Below are 14,984 nucleotides of genomic sequence, written 5' to 3' on the forward strand. Positions count from 1 at the left end.
AGTTAACAATTGTATTATGTTATAGGTTATTTTAATGACTCCAAAAAGTATTTTTGTTTATGTAAGTATCTTCCTTTCTGGGACGGTGTATCTTTAAAACATATCACCCTCAACTACACATTTTAATTCTGGATCATGGTTGGGGTCAGCTAAACATATCTGAGAAGTTTTAAACCAAATATTATTGGTGTTATTCAAGTAGTGTTGTAGCCTGCTTGAAATGTACTTTTGTACCACAAAACTTTTGAGGATAAACCCCCAGATTAGAGTACAACCTTCACAGTCCAGGGAGAAGAAAAAAACATCAAACTGAATTAGTTTTGCTTGAGTTTTCCTTTTTATTTAAGTACTTAATTGTTCGGTTGCACAACCTTAAAAGTGTGTCTGTGTTTCATGGCCTCCAATAAATAGGGTATGCTTTCTGCGTCACTTTTTCTGGAGTAGATGATTCAATCTCTCCTTATAATTTAGTAACACACTCCCTCATTCTGGGGAACAGTTAGAGCTTAGATAAACAGTGATTCAAATGAGGTGGACGTTTTGTCGTCTTAGGGCTGGCTGGCACAGTGGGGGACCCACTTCGCACCGACTGCATTAGTTTAGTAAAATCACTTTAACATTAGTTTGATAGGTGCTTTTCTGACTCCTCCTCGAAGGGTGCTCCAAAAGCGCCCACGCCTTCATAATGATGCAGCCCGTGATTTTAATCAAGACATGAATTTAGCTTTAACACATAACATTAACTAAGTTTAATTGCTTTGAGTGTAGCATTTGCATTTCAGAGGCAGTCAAGCTCATTCCAATGTTCCAGTCAGTCATCCAGTCACCCGTTGAGGGTCATGGGGGACTGCTTAGGTTTCACTTCCCCGAATAGCCGAGTCTCTACAGAAAATACATAGCAAATAGTTTGTCACAGCACTATATTTTAAGATGGGGAATTTGGGTTTTCTGTAATCCTTATGATGTATTTTGCTTAACAGAACATTTTCAGAATTATTGACTTGGTTCTAGGTCACCTACATTTCGCAGCAGCACCATTCAACTGACAATGTTTCACTCCAGTTGAAGTGACGTGAAGAGAGAAGTTGTTTTTGCTGCATTAGGACCTGAATGCGTTGGCGTCCCCATTCCTGTATTACGGTTGATTGGTGTATTGCCTTTGTGGTGAACCACTGATTCAGCTGTTATTGGATCTGCATACGGATCAAAGTGAAGGTGACCTGGAACATGTCCAAGGCCGCACTGAGAGCTACGCTGTATTGTAACACCATGTATCTGCACTCAGTGGTTTTCATTTATTATCATTGCACTAAGTAATTGATCTGCCTTTGTTTATTTTGTTATAATGAAACTGTTATACTAATGTAAAGTTGTATAAGAGAATGCTAATAAACTAGAGAAAATGTACAATGTGTCAATTTGTGTAACGGTGAAAAATGTGGAAGACATGCCTTTGATAATTGTTTTTGTGTCACCCAGAGATAATTTCTGAGGCCTTTTGCACATCCAGTCCTCTCACAGGATTTTATTTTCTTGACCATCACCTCGCCTTCAACTCTCAGCTTATCACACACATGCTGGTCCTCCTCCTGACTTTCTGTTCCTGAGAAGAAAGCATTTCTACTCCCTTTCCTGTTTGCCTTCAGGCAGACATGCTGGTGTGTGTGTGTGTGTGTGTGTGTGTGTGTGTGTGTGTTCCACAGCTGAGAAGTATTACTGTTAAATTCTCTGTTTGAAAAATGTGTTATAATAATGCCAACACTCTACGGTATGCTTATGGTTCCAGTTTATTAGAGGCTTGTCACTTTAAAAAACATGGAATGGAGCCAAACATACTTCATGGATACAAAACATAAACAACTCCAGCTAAAGTCCGGAATACCTGACAAAAATACAGCATCATTATTTGTCCACCGCTCCATGTTTCAAACTGATACTTCATTGTCAACGGCGGTTGTAGCTCATTCGGTAGAGTGAGTATTAATATAACCACAAGGTTGACAGTGTGATCTCTGGTCCCTGTTGTCTGTGTCTTAGTGTCCTTGAGCGAGACACTGAGGCCCAGGTTGATCCACGGGCGCTTTACAGCAGCCCGCTGCTCCTCAATACTTAGGACGGGTTAAATGCACATTTCAGATTTCATGTATGTATATGACTTATGTGATTTAAGTTATTGCCAAGTGCGTCAGAGCAGCTTGTTTTTTGCGATATGAACACATTCATTCAATGTAAACAACATCCTTCACCACTCTGATTCGTGGACAATGTAAATATATTGCTCTTATAGTGCTAATAATATAATAAATCATATTTTAGTCATTTGTTAAGCAAAAACAGCAAATATACACATTTTGGACAGTTTAGATAAGACGGTATTTCTTTGGTATCCAGTAATTGTAACACTTATCTTTAGATCTGCTATAGACTAAATGATGAGTTGCAAAAAAAAATCAAATTCCAAACGTTGTAGCCATACTTCACACAGGAAAGAATAGCGTGAATTCAATATTTATGGATTTATTAGCTGGTGGGTGACATTGTTGTATATACTGAGTACATTTGTGTATTAGATTTTTTTATTTTTGTCCAAAAAGATTTAAAAAATGTCACTTCCTGAGCTTTATCCGATCAAAGTTAAGATTTAAACTGCTAGCAATGTTATTGCTGGCTCCTCAAACGTTTTGTGGTGGAAGCAGTAGCCAGAGGTCAATATATATATTAAGCATTCATTTATCACACCAATAAAATATTAATACATCAGAAGATCCCAGTAATCTCACACTGACAGAATACTCAGCGGTGGAGAAGAAGAATATATAGCTTGAAGTTTCTTTAGCTTGTATGTCGCATTTACATTTCAACATTTTTACCACACAACAAAGGAAGTTGCGTCTTGAACACATTCCCCGTCGGCAGCATTAAGTTAACAGCCGAAGCGTCGGATGAAATCTGCTTTTCTTCTGCATTTTCATTAGTGTGCTTCCCTCAGTGGCAATTTTGGCAGTTGGGATGGCAAGGCTGATTATTGACTCGGCATCTACAGCCCCCAGATGTGTCGCCGCTGCCCTGTAAGACACAACAAAGGGGAAAGTCATATTCTCTTGAATTTCAAACAAACACTGAAAAAGTGGTAACGTGTAAGTGAATTTTTTTTTTTTTACATTTGGTCCCCAGCGAGCTTGTTTGGTGACCCAGCAGACTTCTGTCTTGCACATCAAACAGCAGATCCAGTCACAGCCATCTTTTTTCTGGATGACGATGTCACACCGTGGACACTTCATGGCCTCCCCGTTTTGGAGCAGGTTCTGTATAGAAATACAGTTGAATAAAATCAATCAAAATGCAAAGTAGCCAGAGGGTGAAAAATGCACAATTCAACTGCTCAGACAATTAACTGATTACTGAATTACACTTGCGGTACAAGTATGCAATTCATGGTGGTGATATATATATATATATATATTTTTTTTTTTTTAAAAGTCACATAATACACCCAACTCAAAAATAATAAATACGTTGATCAGGGACAAACCTCAGCTGCTGGGAAAACATGGACCAAACAGAAATAATCAAGAACAAGGAGCCTGATGTTTTGTACAAAAAAATGCATTTTCAATTAAAATATGCTACTTTACTACTAGCAAAGTCAGGGTCAGTGCAGAACATGTAAAAACTATTTTTGTCAACATTAATTGGGTAGGATTTGAAGTCGACTACAGAAGTGCAGACATGATTCATCATATCATTATTTCATAGCATTAGATTTGATTAAATCATTGAGAGTTTCTATGTGATAGAGTTTTATTCGTGGAAGTTTTCACCAGTGTTTTAGTTGACTCCTTCAGGATGTAATGAAGCTACATTTAAGACCCCTCAGAATTTCCTGTACTGCTTTACAACAGTAGTACACTGGTACAAAACCACAGAAAGTGATGTATTTTGTGTGGATCGTGTTTCTCGATCCAAACTGGGACACACACACACACACACACAAACACACACACACACACACACACACACATACACATACACACGTTTATTGCCAAACGTCACCCACGGTGCACCAGACTGCGGCTCTGAGGTCGACCTACCTCGAGCATCTGCTTCGTTTGCTGAGCCGCCTGATCGTTCTCTGCTCGGATGCGCAGGTCGTCCTGGTAGTCCTTGCAGTTCATGCCATCGTGGACGGCCTGCGAAAACACACACACACACACACACACACACACACACAACGTCCTTTATGTTTGCTGCTTCTGCTGTTACTACACGGCGAGAAAATCTTGGTGTCAATTAACACTGCGAATGTCCGAAAACTACCCTGCAGAGAATGCAGTTGGTTTTGCTGCAGGATTCACAGTGGAACTCGTTGACTTCATCCTCGTAGATGCACCACCCTCGACAGTTGGGAGTCTGACAGTGGAAGCTGTGCTCCGAGCGGCTCTCTGCGATGTTCAGACGCAACTCCAGGAAACGCTGGTGCTCCTCGTCTGTGAGCAGCTGAATTCAGGATCATACAACGGGGACAGGGAGAGAGGGTAAGAGTGTGCATACTATAGGGTTGTCGTCTCAGAGGACTTGTTATCCATGGCCTGTTGGAGGCTCTTGAGTTTTCTTCTCCCAGGAGGAGTTGGGAATAATGGATTTAATACCACTATAACTCCACCCCCACTGACTGACTTGCTAGATCTCCTAGTTTCTGTTGCTTACGATTAACAATGAGCATCCCACACAGGCTTTTATGTTGCATGGTCCTTTATGGATAACTTATATTCCACGCCAAGTTCTTACATTTCACAGGTGGGTTTGAAGAAGAAAATAAACCAGTTTCCTTTTGTTTGAATCAGTCTGACAAAGCAGTGCAGACACACATGAACAGTGAAATATTACATGAGATCTACAACGCTAATCGACTAATTTTCATTATATACAGTGCATTTGGATACAAGATACTACTCTGAGAGCATAGGGGAGGCCTGCTTTCCCTCGTGAAGCAGCTACCAACAGAAAGGTTCTTGTTCTCCAGTCTGACACTCACCGCATTGATCTCTCGGTCCAGCAACTTGCTCTCACATGCCTCCGGACAGGACACCTCAGCATCTTGACTGTTCACTATTGTCGCTTTGAGACAATCCCTAAACAAGGAAAGACAACAAGTACTAAGAAACACATGCTTAAAAATCTAACATTTGTCCATGTTGCAGATAATGGCATGTATTGCATGCATTGTATACTTTTAGAAAGCTGAGAAATTACTATAAGCATTTTTTTACGACATGTGACGAAGCGACAAAATCATTCACTGTGTCCGACCTGCAGAAGGTGTGCAGACACTCTCTGAGCACGACGCCCTGCTCTGCCTTGAGTTGAGAGAAGCAGATAGGACAGTCTGCCTCCGTGGTGTTGGTGATAAGGTTCTGCTCTTCTGTGGCCAACAAATGCAGGAAGTTCATCTGGCGTTCCTCCTGCTGAGCCTTCATCACCCAGATAGGGAGGGAAGCAATAACAACAGAGAAATTCACTCCAAATTACAAAGCCCATTATGCTGAGTTTCCAGGAAATGGAAAGTGAAACCGCTGAAGCTCTTGGCATCAGCTTTGAAAGTTTCCATGAGAATTTTATAATAAATATCAGTTCAACTATTGATACCCATTAAAAGAACTTCGAACTAGTTTCTTTTCAGAATCAGGTAATTTGATTACTTATGCACACATTTTCATCTGCAGGATATAACAATGTGTGCAAATTGCAAAAACAGTATTGTTGAATTGTGTAGCTTCAAAATTGGAATATTAACAAAAAAAAGTGCCACAGAACAAAATGTAGAAAGCTGGCTGACCATGTGATCAAAGCTGACAAAAAATATAAACACCTGGCTTTTTACACTTTGTAAGTGTACATTAGTACAATCTAGTGCACACCAATACGATTGTTCAGCCATTGCGTTTACTTCCGTGATGCCTGTAATGTTCAGTTTTGTTCGACAAAGTTTTGTTCGACAAAGTCATAAGAGTTATTATTTTATGTCCGTTTATGATCTATTATGCTGTTCTTTTGTTCCCCTGGTTTTGTTTGTATATTTTATTTATTTGTTTGTTTTGATTATTGTAGTATTCATTGCCTATGGTCCTTTTGTGTTCACCGATATTTAAGTTATGTCTTCTTTGCTTCTATGTAAAGCACTTTGTGAACTTTGTTTTTAAAAGGTGCTATGTAAATAAAGTTTTTATTATTCATTAAATGATATGTTCGAGCATTGAGGCCATAGTTAGTGACGGTGCCGTTCTGGACTGCATTATATTGAGAGGTGCTTCTGATAGTTGTGTAATTTGTGTACGTTTTCGAAATACAAAGACAGCTAAAATGCCAGCTGCACCGTGTTGCAGGTCTATTTATGACTATTGTCCCCGCACAACAACTGTGTGTTGTGATAGGTCTTGTAGTTCCCATCGATAGGCTGAATAGACTTCAGGAATACCAGTAGCCCAAATTCTAAATCAACAGCACTGCTACCTGTTCGTATTGCAACATGGCCAGGCTTTCCTGTTGAAGTCGAAGGACCTCCTGCTTGTCCGGCCGGTAGATGTCAGGCACCTGATAATCCTCTGGCCGATCTCCTCCACACATCTCACAGCCGGGGCGCGTCGGTTTGTTCACGAACGTACAAACGGCGCAGGACCAGCCCAACTATATACAAACACAGAGAGGCTTGACTACAGTTATGGAGTCACAATGCAGACATGACATCTAATGCACAGGCTGTGTTCTGACCTGAGGTTTAGGCAGCACCGCAGGTTTAGGAGGAGGAGGAATGTGTTGAGTCCCGGGAGCAGCAGCTGTCTTCTCACCACCACCACCACCTCTGCCCAGCCCTCTGGGCAAAAGCTGCATGGACTCTATGATGCCTAAGAATACATACGAATTTCATTCAACTTAAATATATCCTGTAAAATCTCCTTGTTAATCACCTTGTTAATTCCACCTGTAATCAAGGTGTTTATCATTACTATTTTAATGGGTCTGCATCACATAACAAAATGCATAGTGTGGATAGAACAGTTTTTTATTAATTTGTCTGACTAAATACAGTCAAAGGGTATTACATTGGCACTGTTAGAATAAATCACAAGAAAGATAGCAGTTAATCGGCGCATTCATCACTTTGCACTTTAGTTGTTAAGTCAGGATTCAATACAATAGTCAATATTTTTGACAGACTAATTGATACAAAATAAATTAATTGAACCGATTAACTGAGAAAGAAAATAACTGCGTTAGCAGCCTTGCTCTCTTTGCGCGGGTGTTTGTCACTGACCATCGAGGCGCTGTTGGTCCTGGTCCCGCTTGTGTTGGTGCAGTGTGAGATGAGCAGCGTTGGCACAGGGGATGAACAGGAACGCCTGGTCTCCGTCGTGACGGACACCGTGGCTGTACAACGTCTCCTGGTCGCGAGCCAGCCGCTTCCCGATCACCCAGCGCTGCAGCGAGGCCGGGAACCCAAAGTCATCGCTTACCTGTGAACACAAAACGAGGGATGGACAGGTCACTCAATGACATTTTGATTTAAAAAATGTGTTTCAGAAAGTGTGTGTGTGTGTGTGTGTGTGTGTGTGTGTGTGTGTGTGTGTGTGTGTGTGTGTGTGTGTGTGTGTGTGTGTGTGTGTGTGTGTGTGTGTGAGTGTGTGTCAGAGGAAGAGCTGCAGCTGCTGCCTCTGCATGATAAATTAAGCTCTCACAGTCGGACAGGTTTAGGGACTGCTGGGGGTTCTCCTCTCTTTGTTGCACACACACAGATACCACACACAAACACAATCTGTTTTTGTTTTATCAAATTAATATTTCTCCCACTCACTCAAGGCAGGGCAATACATCATATATTGTGATATGAATACCGTCTTAGATTTGAGATATTGTAATTTCAAAAAGTACGTGATGTAATTTCCTGGTTTTCCAGGCTGCAGCATCATCGGTCATTTGAGGAATTGCAGTTTTTGGCACTTCCGCGTTAGCTTCGTTTTTTAAACACCTTAAGGTTGTCGCTTGGCTGCATGCCAGTAAGGTAATGTATGTAATGTATGTGAGTGTGTGTGTGTGTGTGTGTGTGTGTGTGTGTGTGTGCGCGCGCGCTCTAAGTGTTTGCCGTCACATTAGCACCTTGTCTTTAAGTTGTGCAATTGTCATGTCGGAAGTAACCACAACTGTCACTGGGATGTCGGCTTCTGACTGAGCATCCTCCACTCCAACCCGCAACCTGTGGCATAGAAAACAATGGAACCAGCTTTGCCTTTATGTTTCTATTAAATATGCATCCAAACCCCACTTAAGTATCACATTTCTAACTAGCAGTAACCACAGAGAGACACATAGGGTACATGCACAGACGCGCACTTTGGTTGTTAAGTTCTTGTCGCCACTCTTTAACCTTCTTTCTCGTATCCTTCGCGATTACATAATCCAAATTAAAAGACATAATCCATAATTTAACACTGCCATTGCAAAGATGTACATTATTTCCGACGGGCAACACGGTTCATGTTTTCCTTATTTTTGGAAACTATGGCCAAAATACGGACATCACACACGCAGACACATGCGCACACACACTTGCGTCCCACCTTATGGAGTCCTGGGGGTAGGCCTTACTGCTGACGCTGACGGACACTGGGACAGAGAGTTGGGACAGTTTCTGGCAAAGTTGGACCGCTTCCTGTTCGTCCCCACTGTTCAGGGCTTCACTCAGGGAGAGGGCCAGGTCTTCCGCTGCACAGGGAAGAGTTATTATCTTTATATATTTTTATCTTCATCTTATTTTCAACACACTACCTCCCTCTTCAGTGATGCTACCAATGGCTGGCACTGTCTGGTGCACTATGTGGAGCATTGTCTATAGTCTTCTCTTTGTCGCATTTTATAGCATTTATAAACATGTTGAGTGCTCTAGCTGAAAACACATTACACAGTTACATTTGATTGTAGGGGGAGACTAGGGGCAGTTGACCCTCAATTCCTCCAATCAGAAATAAGATAAGGACACCTATTCTGCACATGCTCAGTAGGCTTCTCCTTCTGCCGTAAGATCATTTCCCCTCTGCAGAAATAAATAAATAAACTTGTTTTGAGGTATGAACGTTTCTCTTTGAATGTATAGTATTTTTCTTCTGCTGTCTAAAGACAAGATGGCTGAGAATTTAAACTAACGTCAATTCTATCTTTAATTTATTAGTTAAAAATGAACAGAAACGACTGATGAAAAAATATAGCTGTTGTAAGCATAGAGATGTAATCATGGCTGCAATATGCATGGCCTAATATAGGTGTTGCAAGCATAGAGATCTTATCATGGCTGCAATATGCATGGCCTAATGCAAGCACCGTTGCTCATAAGCACCTGTGTGTTTTTTGTATACCCTTATTCTAAACATCAAGACACATTTTAAAAGGGTGTATCAAAATAAAAGTGTCTTTTATATAGTTCATATCAATAAACAAACTTTTTGTATAAAGCTATGAGTTGTATATGTTCAAACACTATGAAATATTGTGTGATAACATGTGTATATATGAGGTGCTTTTACGTGAGTGAGGTACAACATGCTGACTTCTTACATGAATTTAATATTATAGGCTGTCTTTATTAGTGCTAATATATATGTATACATGATATTATTAATTAGTAAACATATATGTGTATTATGTCAAAAGATAACTGGTGTATATTAAGTAGTCTGTGAGTTATGAAGGAAATTGTCTCCCTATTTGAATTGATTGGTAACTTCATGACTAATCAGAACAATATGACTCACTTTCACTTTCATTTACAACATGGAGCCCATATACGAAACATCTATTTCACTACTAGGGCACAAGTCATAATCATATGTGATATATTTGGAAATATGAAATTGTGACATGATCACACAATCGAAACCAAGTCGAGCCGCTCACCCTCTTTCACATCGACTCCCGGTGTAACTTCAGAGGCCATAACTACACCTGAAACAAGGAGTGGAACAACACGTATGGCGTAAACAATGCAGTTATGACAAACAGAGCTGTCGTTAGAGACACGTCTATGATTATTATATACTTGATCTGGTCGTGGTGTCGCAGCACTTCCCGCATCGGACACTCACTTCCTCAAAGTGCGCGTACAAAGGTAAGAAGGCTCGTGTATGGGTCCGATTGTGAAGACTAAACTACCTGCTCACGGTGACAGGCGCCGACTTCTCAGCCGGGAGGACGGAAAGCGAAACTTACTGAAGATCAGGAAGAAGAAGACATTAAAAAATGTTTGCTCCAGAATCGCTCCGCCCCTTGAACTCCTGGAACATGTCAAGAGTATTATGATGATATTAATAACCCTGTAAAAATCTACAACAAAACAATGAAATAGACCCTAGTAGTAGGCTATGTGATCCCTCCCACACCCCCCCACACACACACACACACACACGCGCGCACACACACGTACGTACGCACGCACACGCACACACATTTTAAAAACCAGTAGACCACTACACCAATCGGGCATTAAGCTCTTCAGTTCAATGGCACCAATTTAATAATAGGCATAATTAAAAACGGAATGAACCTGAATGCAATACAACAACCAATGTAATGGGATATAATTAAAACGTATTCTATTTTTTTTTTAGAAAAGGTCAAAATACTGACTGCCAGCATCCAGCAGATGGCAGTGTCTGATACAAGTTAGTGTAGTGGAATTTTACAGCTCACAGTTGTTTTGACGTGCAAGTATCAAACATTCATGACGTTAAACGTACGTTGTAAATATACGTCGCATGTACACATGTATTTTACTGCAGTATTAAGTGCGAGTCATAATATAATAAATTACATATTTATTGCTGTTAATAGCTCTAAAATTGCAAAAATGACCTCGCTATTTGCACATTGCTGTTTACATAGTGAGTTATAGTTCTGAATCCGAAGTGTGTGTTGCATTGAAAGATGACAATGAAGTGTGTGCAACACAAAACATTGTGACGGAGCATTTGGTCCTGATGAAGTTAACGCTTCTGATCCAGATGCCCGGCGCAGATAAACCAGCCAATCACAGCGGCTCCGGCAGGAGGAGGGCTGTGATTGGCTGGCAGCTCTCCGCTCGGCAGCGCACCACAAAGTTGCAGAGCATCTCCCCGAGTCCCCGCCCGCTCTTTGCCTTCGCTCTGTATATCTGTCACACCTGCAGCCTGCCTCCCCACCAGACTGCCGCCTGACTTTACTTCAGCCTCCCCATCCCCGTCGTCAACAGTTTGAGCGATCCGTCCGACCGAGGAGTGTCTCCACGCGTTTCGAAGATGCTGGCATGTACGGAGATGATCACTATGTGCCTGCAGTCGGCCAAACAGAAGCACCTTCTGGCTCAGCAGCAGCAGCCGCAGCCGCAGCCGCAGCAGCACAGCACTGGACAAGGACTTACTATCTTTCATGATGTGAGTGCATGTCTCTCTCTCTCTCTCTCTCTCTCTCTCTCTCTCTCTCTCTCTCTGCATCACTGTACACAAAGTGGTGTGTGTCCATCAAATTACATCTGTCAGCTATTTACTGTTATCAATGTTATTCTCAGTGCTGTGTAGTAGGCTGGTAGTACCGACTTTAATTACATGTTTTAATTCCAAGTAAAAACAGGCATTTTATCAATTGTGTGTGTGTGTGTGTGTGTGTGTGTGTGTGTGTGTGTGTGTGTGTCAGAGGAAGAGCTGCAGCTGCTGCCTCTGCATGATAAATTAAGCTCTCGCAGTCGGACAGGTTTAGGGACTGCTGGGGGTTCTCCTCTCTTTGTTGCACACACACAGATGCCACACACACACACACACACACACACGCACACACACACACACACACACACACAATCTGTTTTTGTTTTATCAAATTAATATTTCTCCCACTCACTCAAGACAGGGCGATACATCATATATTGTGATATGAATACCGTCTTAGATTTGAGATAAGAAACAAAACAAAAAGTACGTGATGTAATTTCCTGGTTTTCCAGGCTGCAGCATCATCGGTCATTTGAGGAATTGCAGTTTTTGGCACTTCTGCCTTAGCTTCGTTTTTTAAGCACCTCAAGGTTGTCGCTTGGCTGCATGCCAGTAAAGTAATGTACCAGACTGCTCTCGCTGTTCTATTAGTTGAATTTACTTAGTCAGTATAGCCACATTACTGATGCTTTTTCATCAAAATGTAACCGGTCGTATCTGGACCCAAATGCAACACACAAGATTCCAGGGATCTTTGACCTTTAATTTCAAACTTCCGAAAACAGCAGGCAGAGTTAAACAGAGTTGGCAAACAGCCGGCGGGTTCACAGAGAGTCAGGCTAGCGGGTTAAACAGAGTCGGCAACAGGAGGTCAGTCTGTGAAAGAGTGCTGGAGAGTCTGGCATGGAAAACCAAAGAACAATATGGCAAAGTGTGTCTGGGAGGGAGGAGTCTGGGGCTTGATTAGTGATCAGAGGCAGGTGGGTGAACAGGTGAAGGGAGTTAGACTTAACGAGGAGGGAGTGACTGACAAATACAGTGAGGAGGGTGTGGAGCTGAACTGTGACACAAAAACCTCATTGTGTAAATATTTTAGCAAAAGCACCAATAGTCGACCCTGTATTATATCAATATCAAGACGTTTGGTCAAACATATTGTGATATGTATTGTTTCCAATATCACTCTGGGTATTCCGGGGTACACCTATCTCAATTGGAGTTTAAAAGGACAGCACCCGCTGCCTGATTTAACCTGCGGCGCTGCAGCAGAAACTTTCCATCGCCACAGTAATTATCCGTCCATCACATACTGTCATGTTCTGGGTTAGTAGGCCAATGATGTGTCCAAATCAGAGCTCTTACTAACTGACATCTCTCCGTCTCCTCTGTCACTAACGCTGCAGTACACTGACAGCCTTATCTAAATGAGGCTGTCATTTGTCAGGATTGTCTGTGAAAGATGTCGCCTCATTTAGTTATCAGCCATACGTGGTTTTGTTGTTGTTGATTTTATCTTGAGAATATAGAGCATTTGTATGCTATGTCCACCAGTTGCCATGGTGCGAAGTACGCTCAATGAATCAGGTGACAGCTGATTGACGCCTAAAAACAAGCATTGAATGTGTTGTGTCCCTGGAGTAAAAGATGTGAAGCAGATCAATAGTCATTGATTTTCAGAGAAAAGGCCAGTGGATGAACTTCATTATTGCAGTATGCAGATTGTTTTTTGAAAACAACACACAATTACTGAGTAGATGGGGATAGTAATCAACGTAAAAAAAGATTGTAATCGTTTTAAATCAACCGGACCAACTGATTATAAAAACATGCATTCAACAGGGAGAGCGATCAATCCATCAACGGTGGGTCGATATTGAGTCCTTCACACATGATAATGAGACAGTCAGTGATGTTAGAGATGCAGAGATTCACAGTATCTGAATGTCAAAGCAATGCCTCAACAAATACCCTGTTCAAAGCAGGCCAGGGACAATTAATGATGCTGGTCATTGGAGGTGGTTTTATCATGCGCCCTGTTGCCGCTTCTTTATCATGTGTTGGTTTTGTTTACCCAGTGGATCTGCATTTCTGAGGCTTTCTCCATCACCAGCACTCGCTCAGATTTTCTCTCACTCTTTGTCGCAAACACTGTCCTCCTCTCATCTTTTCTCCCTCCTGCTCTTGCTTCGCTGCTTTTGAGCTGGAGAAACAAAACAAACACAAAAAACATGGCATGTGAGGAAACAGAAGGAAAGATACATCTCAGTAAATCACTTAGAATCTCCTAGAAAAAAATGGCACATAGAACATATTCAATAAAACATGATCATGTGCTCCTGTTTCTTCTTTTTCCAAACACATCTATAGCTCTGCACATTACAGAGCCTGAAGAAGCCGCTGTCTTAACACCTGCCACCACCACATCAGAACAGCAGCGCTCTGGGAAGCTTGGTCTCACCTTTTTTTGGGGCTCGCTGTAAATGAAGCATTATCAGCTCCTGAAACTGGAGAGCCCCCCACAGTCAAACAACAAACAAGTTTTACTGTCTTATCAGTGTTCCCCACTGAGTCAAGCAGGAGAGGGGAAATGCAGCTTCCCATGTGTAATTGCGTTACAGGTCAGAGGAGGGGAAGTAAAAGAGTGCTGGTAGATTCACGCAGTGAACAAGAAGGGTTGCTGGGTCAGAATTTTCTGCCCTTGTGCTATTAAAAGCAGCATTTCACTTTATTTATTTTATTTATATTAACACAGGCAGTAATTTCCAGCTTTAAAGTCACCTTGGAGTCTAGACAGACAAATCCAAAAACAGAGCAATGCGCGTGTTGTGATGTGGTTGGAAAATGGTTGGTAATTAGGAAGGAATGAAGCTGTGGAGAGAAATGCATTGACACATATCGACACGTCTTGTTGACCTATGGGAGATGAAGGTGAGGGGCAGGTTCTGCTGTTATTTATAACCTGTAGGTCAAAGCTGACAAGCATGACGCTCCTGACCGCTATCTAACAATGGAAAGAAACTGAGGGCGTGGAATAGAAGTGATGAGAGAGAGCAGACCACACTTCTTCACTTTAATGGCAACGCTTCTTTGCAACATCTGTGATGAAGTTAGATTTATTCATGTTGTGTTTTATGTCTCTGATTGATAACTGTGCTGTCTATGTAAATCTTAAGCAAATGATAGTAGCGACATATATCGAATTTGAATTGCAGACGGTTGCATTTGTCTTCGTATTAAACTGATTCTTTAAGAAATATAGTGTTTGCCGAACTAATACAAAATAAAAAAAAAAGTATAAAGGAATGGGTTGAAACTAGTGGTTTAAAATTCTGGTTTTAGACTCTGTTTTTTAATTTTCTGATTCTTTGTTTTTTTAATTGAAACACAGTGGACTTTGTTAGAAAACTGTTTTTTGTCCTTCTCTTATTTTCATAATTTTGGTAATCAACAACAATAAAGTCACATTGGGTCACAGGGACT

General features: G+C 41.3%; 2 protein-coding genes across 2 annotated transcripts in view; one reads left to right on the forward strand and one right to left on the reverse strand.

The window, feature by feature from the left end:
* Window positions 1-1,779: 1,779 nt before the first annotated feature.
* Window positions 1,780-9,982, reverse strand: rbck1 (RanBP-type and C3HC4-type zinc finger containing 1; the record flags this gene model as incomplete). The annotated part of the gene is made up of 12 exons (XM_079218286.1): window positions 1,780-3,066; window positions 3,162-3,305; window positions 4,092-4,190; window positions 4,318-4,497; window positions 5,036-5,132; window positions 5,311-5,465; window positions 6,505-6,684; window positions 6,769-6,902; window positions 7,313-7,511; window positions 8,152-8,248; window positions 8,613-8,757; window positions 9,943-9,982. 12 exons carry the CDS (start codon window positions 9,980-9,982, stop codon window positions 2,986-2,988), a joined length of 1,551 nt encoding a protein of 516 aa, XP_079074412.1. The 3' UTR covers window positions 1,780-2,985.
* A 1,336-nt stretch (window positions 9,983-11,318) lies between these two features.
* Window positions 11,319-14,984, forward strand: part of necab3 (N-terminal EF-hand calcium binding protein 3) — a gene marked incomplete at both ends in the record, with an annotated part of 33,130 nt that continues 29,464 nt past the window's right edge. Inside the window, one exon of the mRNA XM_079218546.1 lies at window positions 11,319-11,453. Coding sequence (XP_079074672.1) covers window positions 11,319-11,453 — 135 coding nt within the window. The remainder of the gene's footprint in view (window positions 11,454-14,984) is intronic.

Source organism: Taurulus bubalis (genome assembly GCF_910589615.1).
Source record: "Taurulus bubalis genome assembly, chromosome: 5".
Taxonomy (NCBI): domain Eukaryota; kingdom Metazoa; phylum Chordata; class Actinopteri; order Perciformes; family Cottidae; genus Taurulus; species Taurulus bubalis.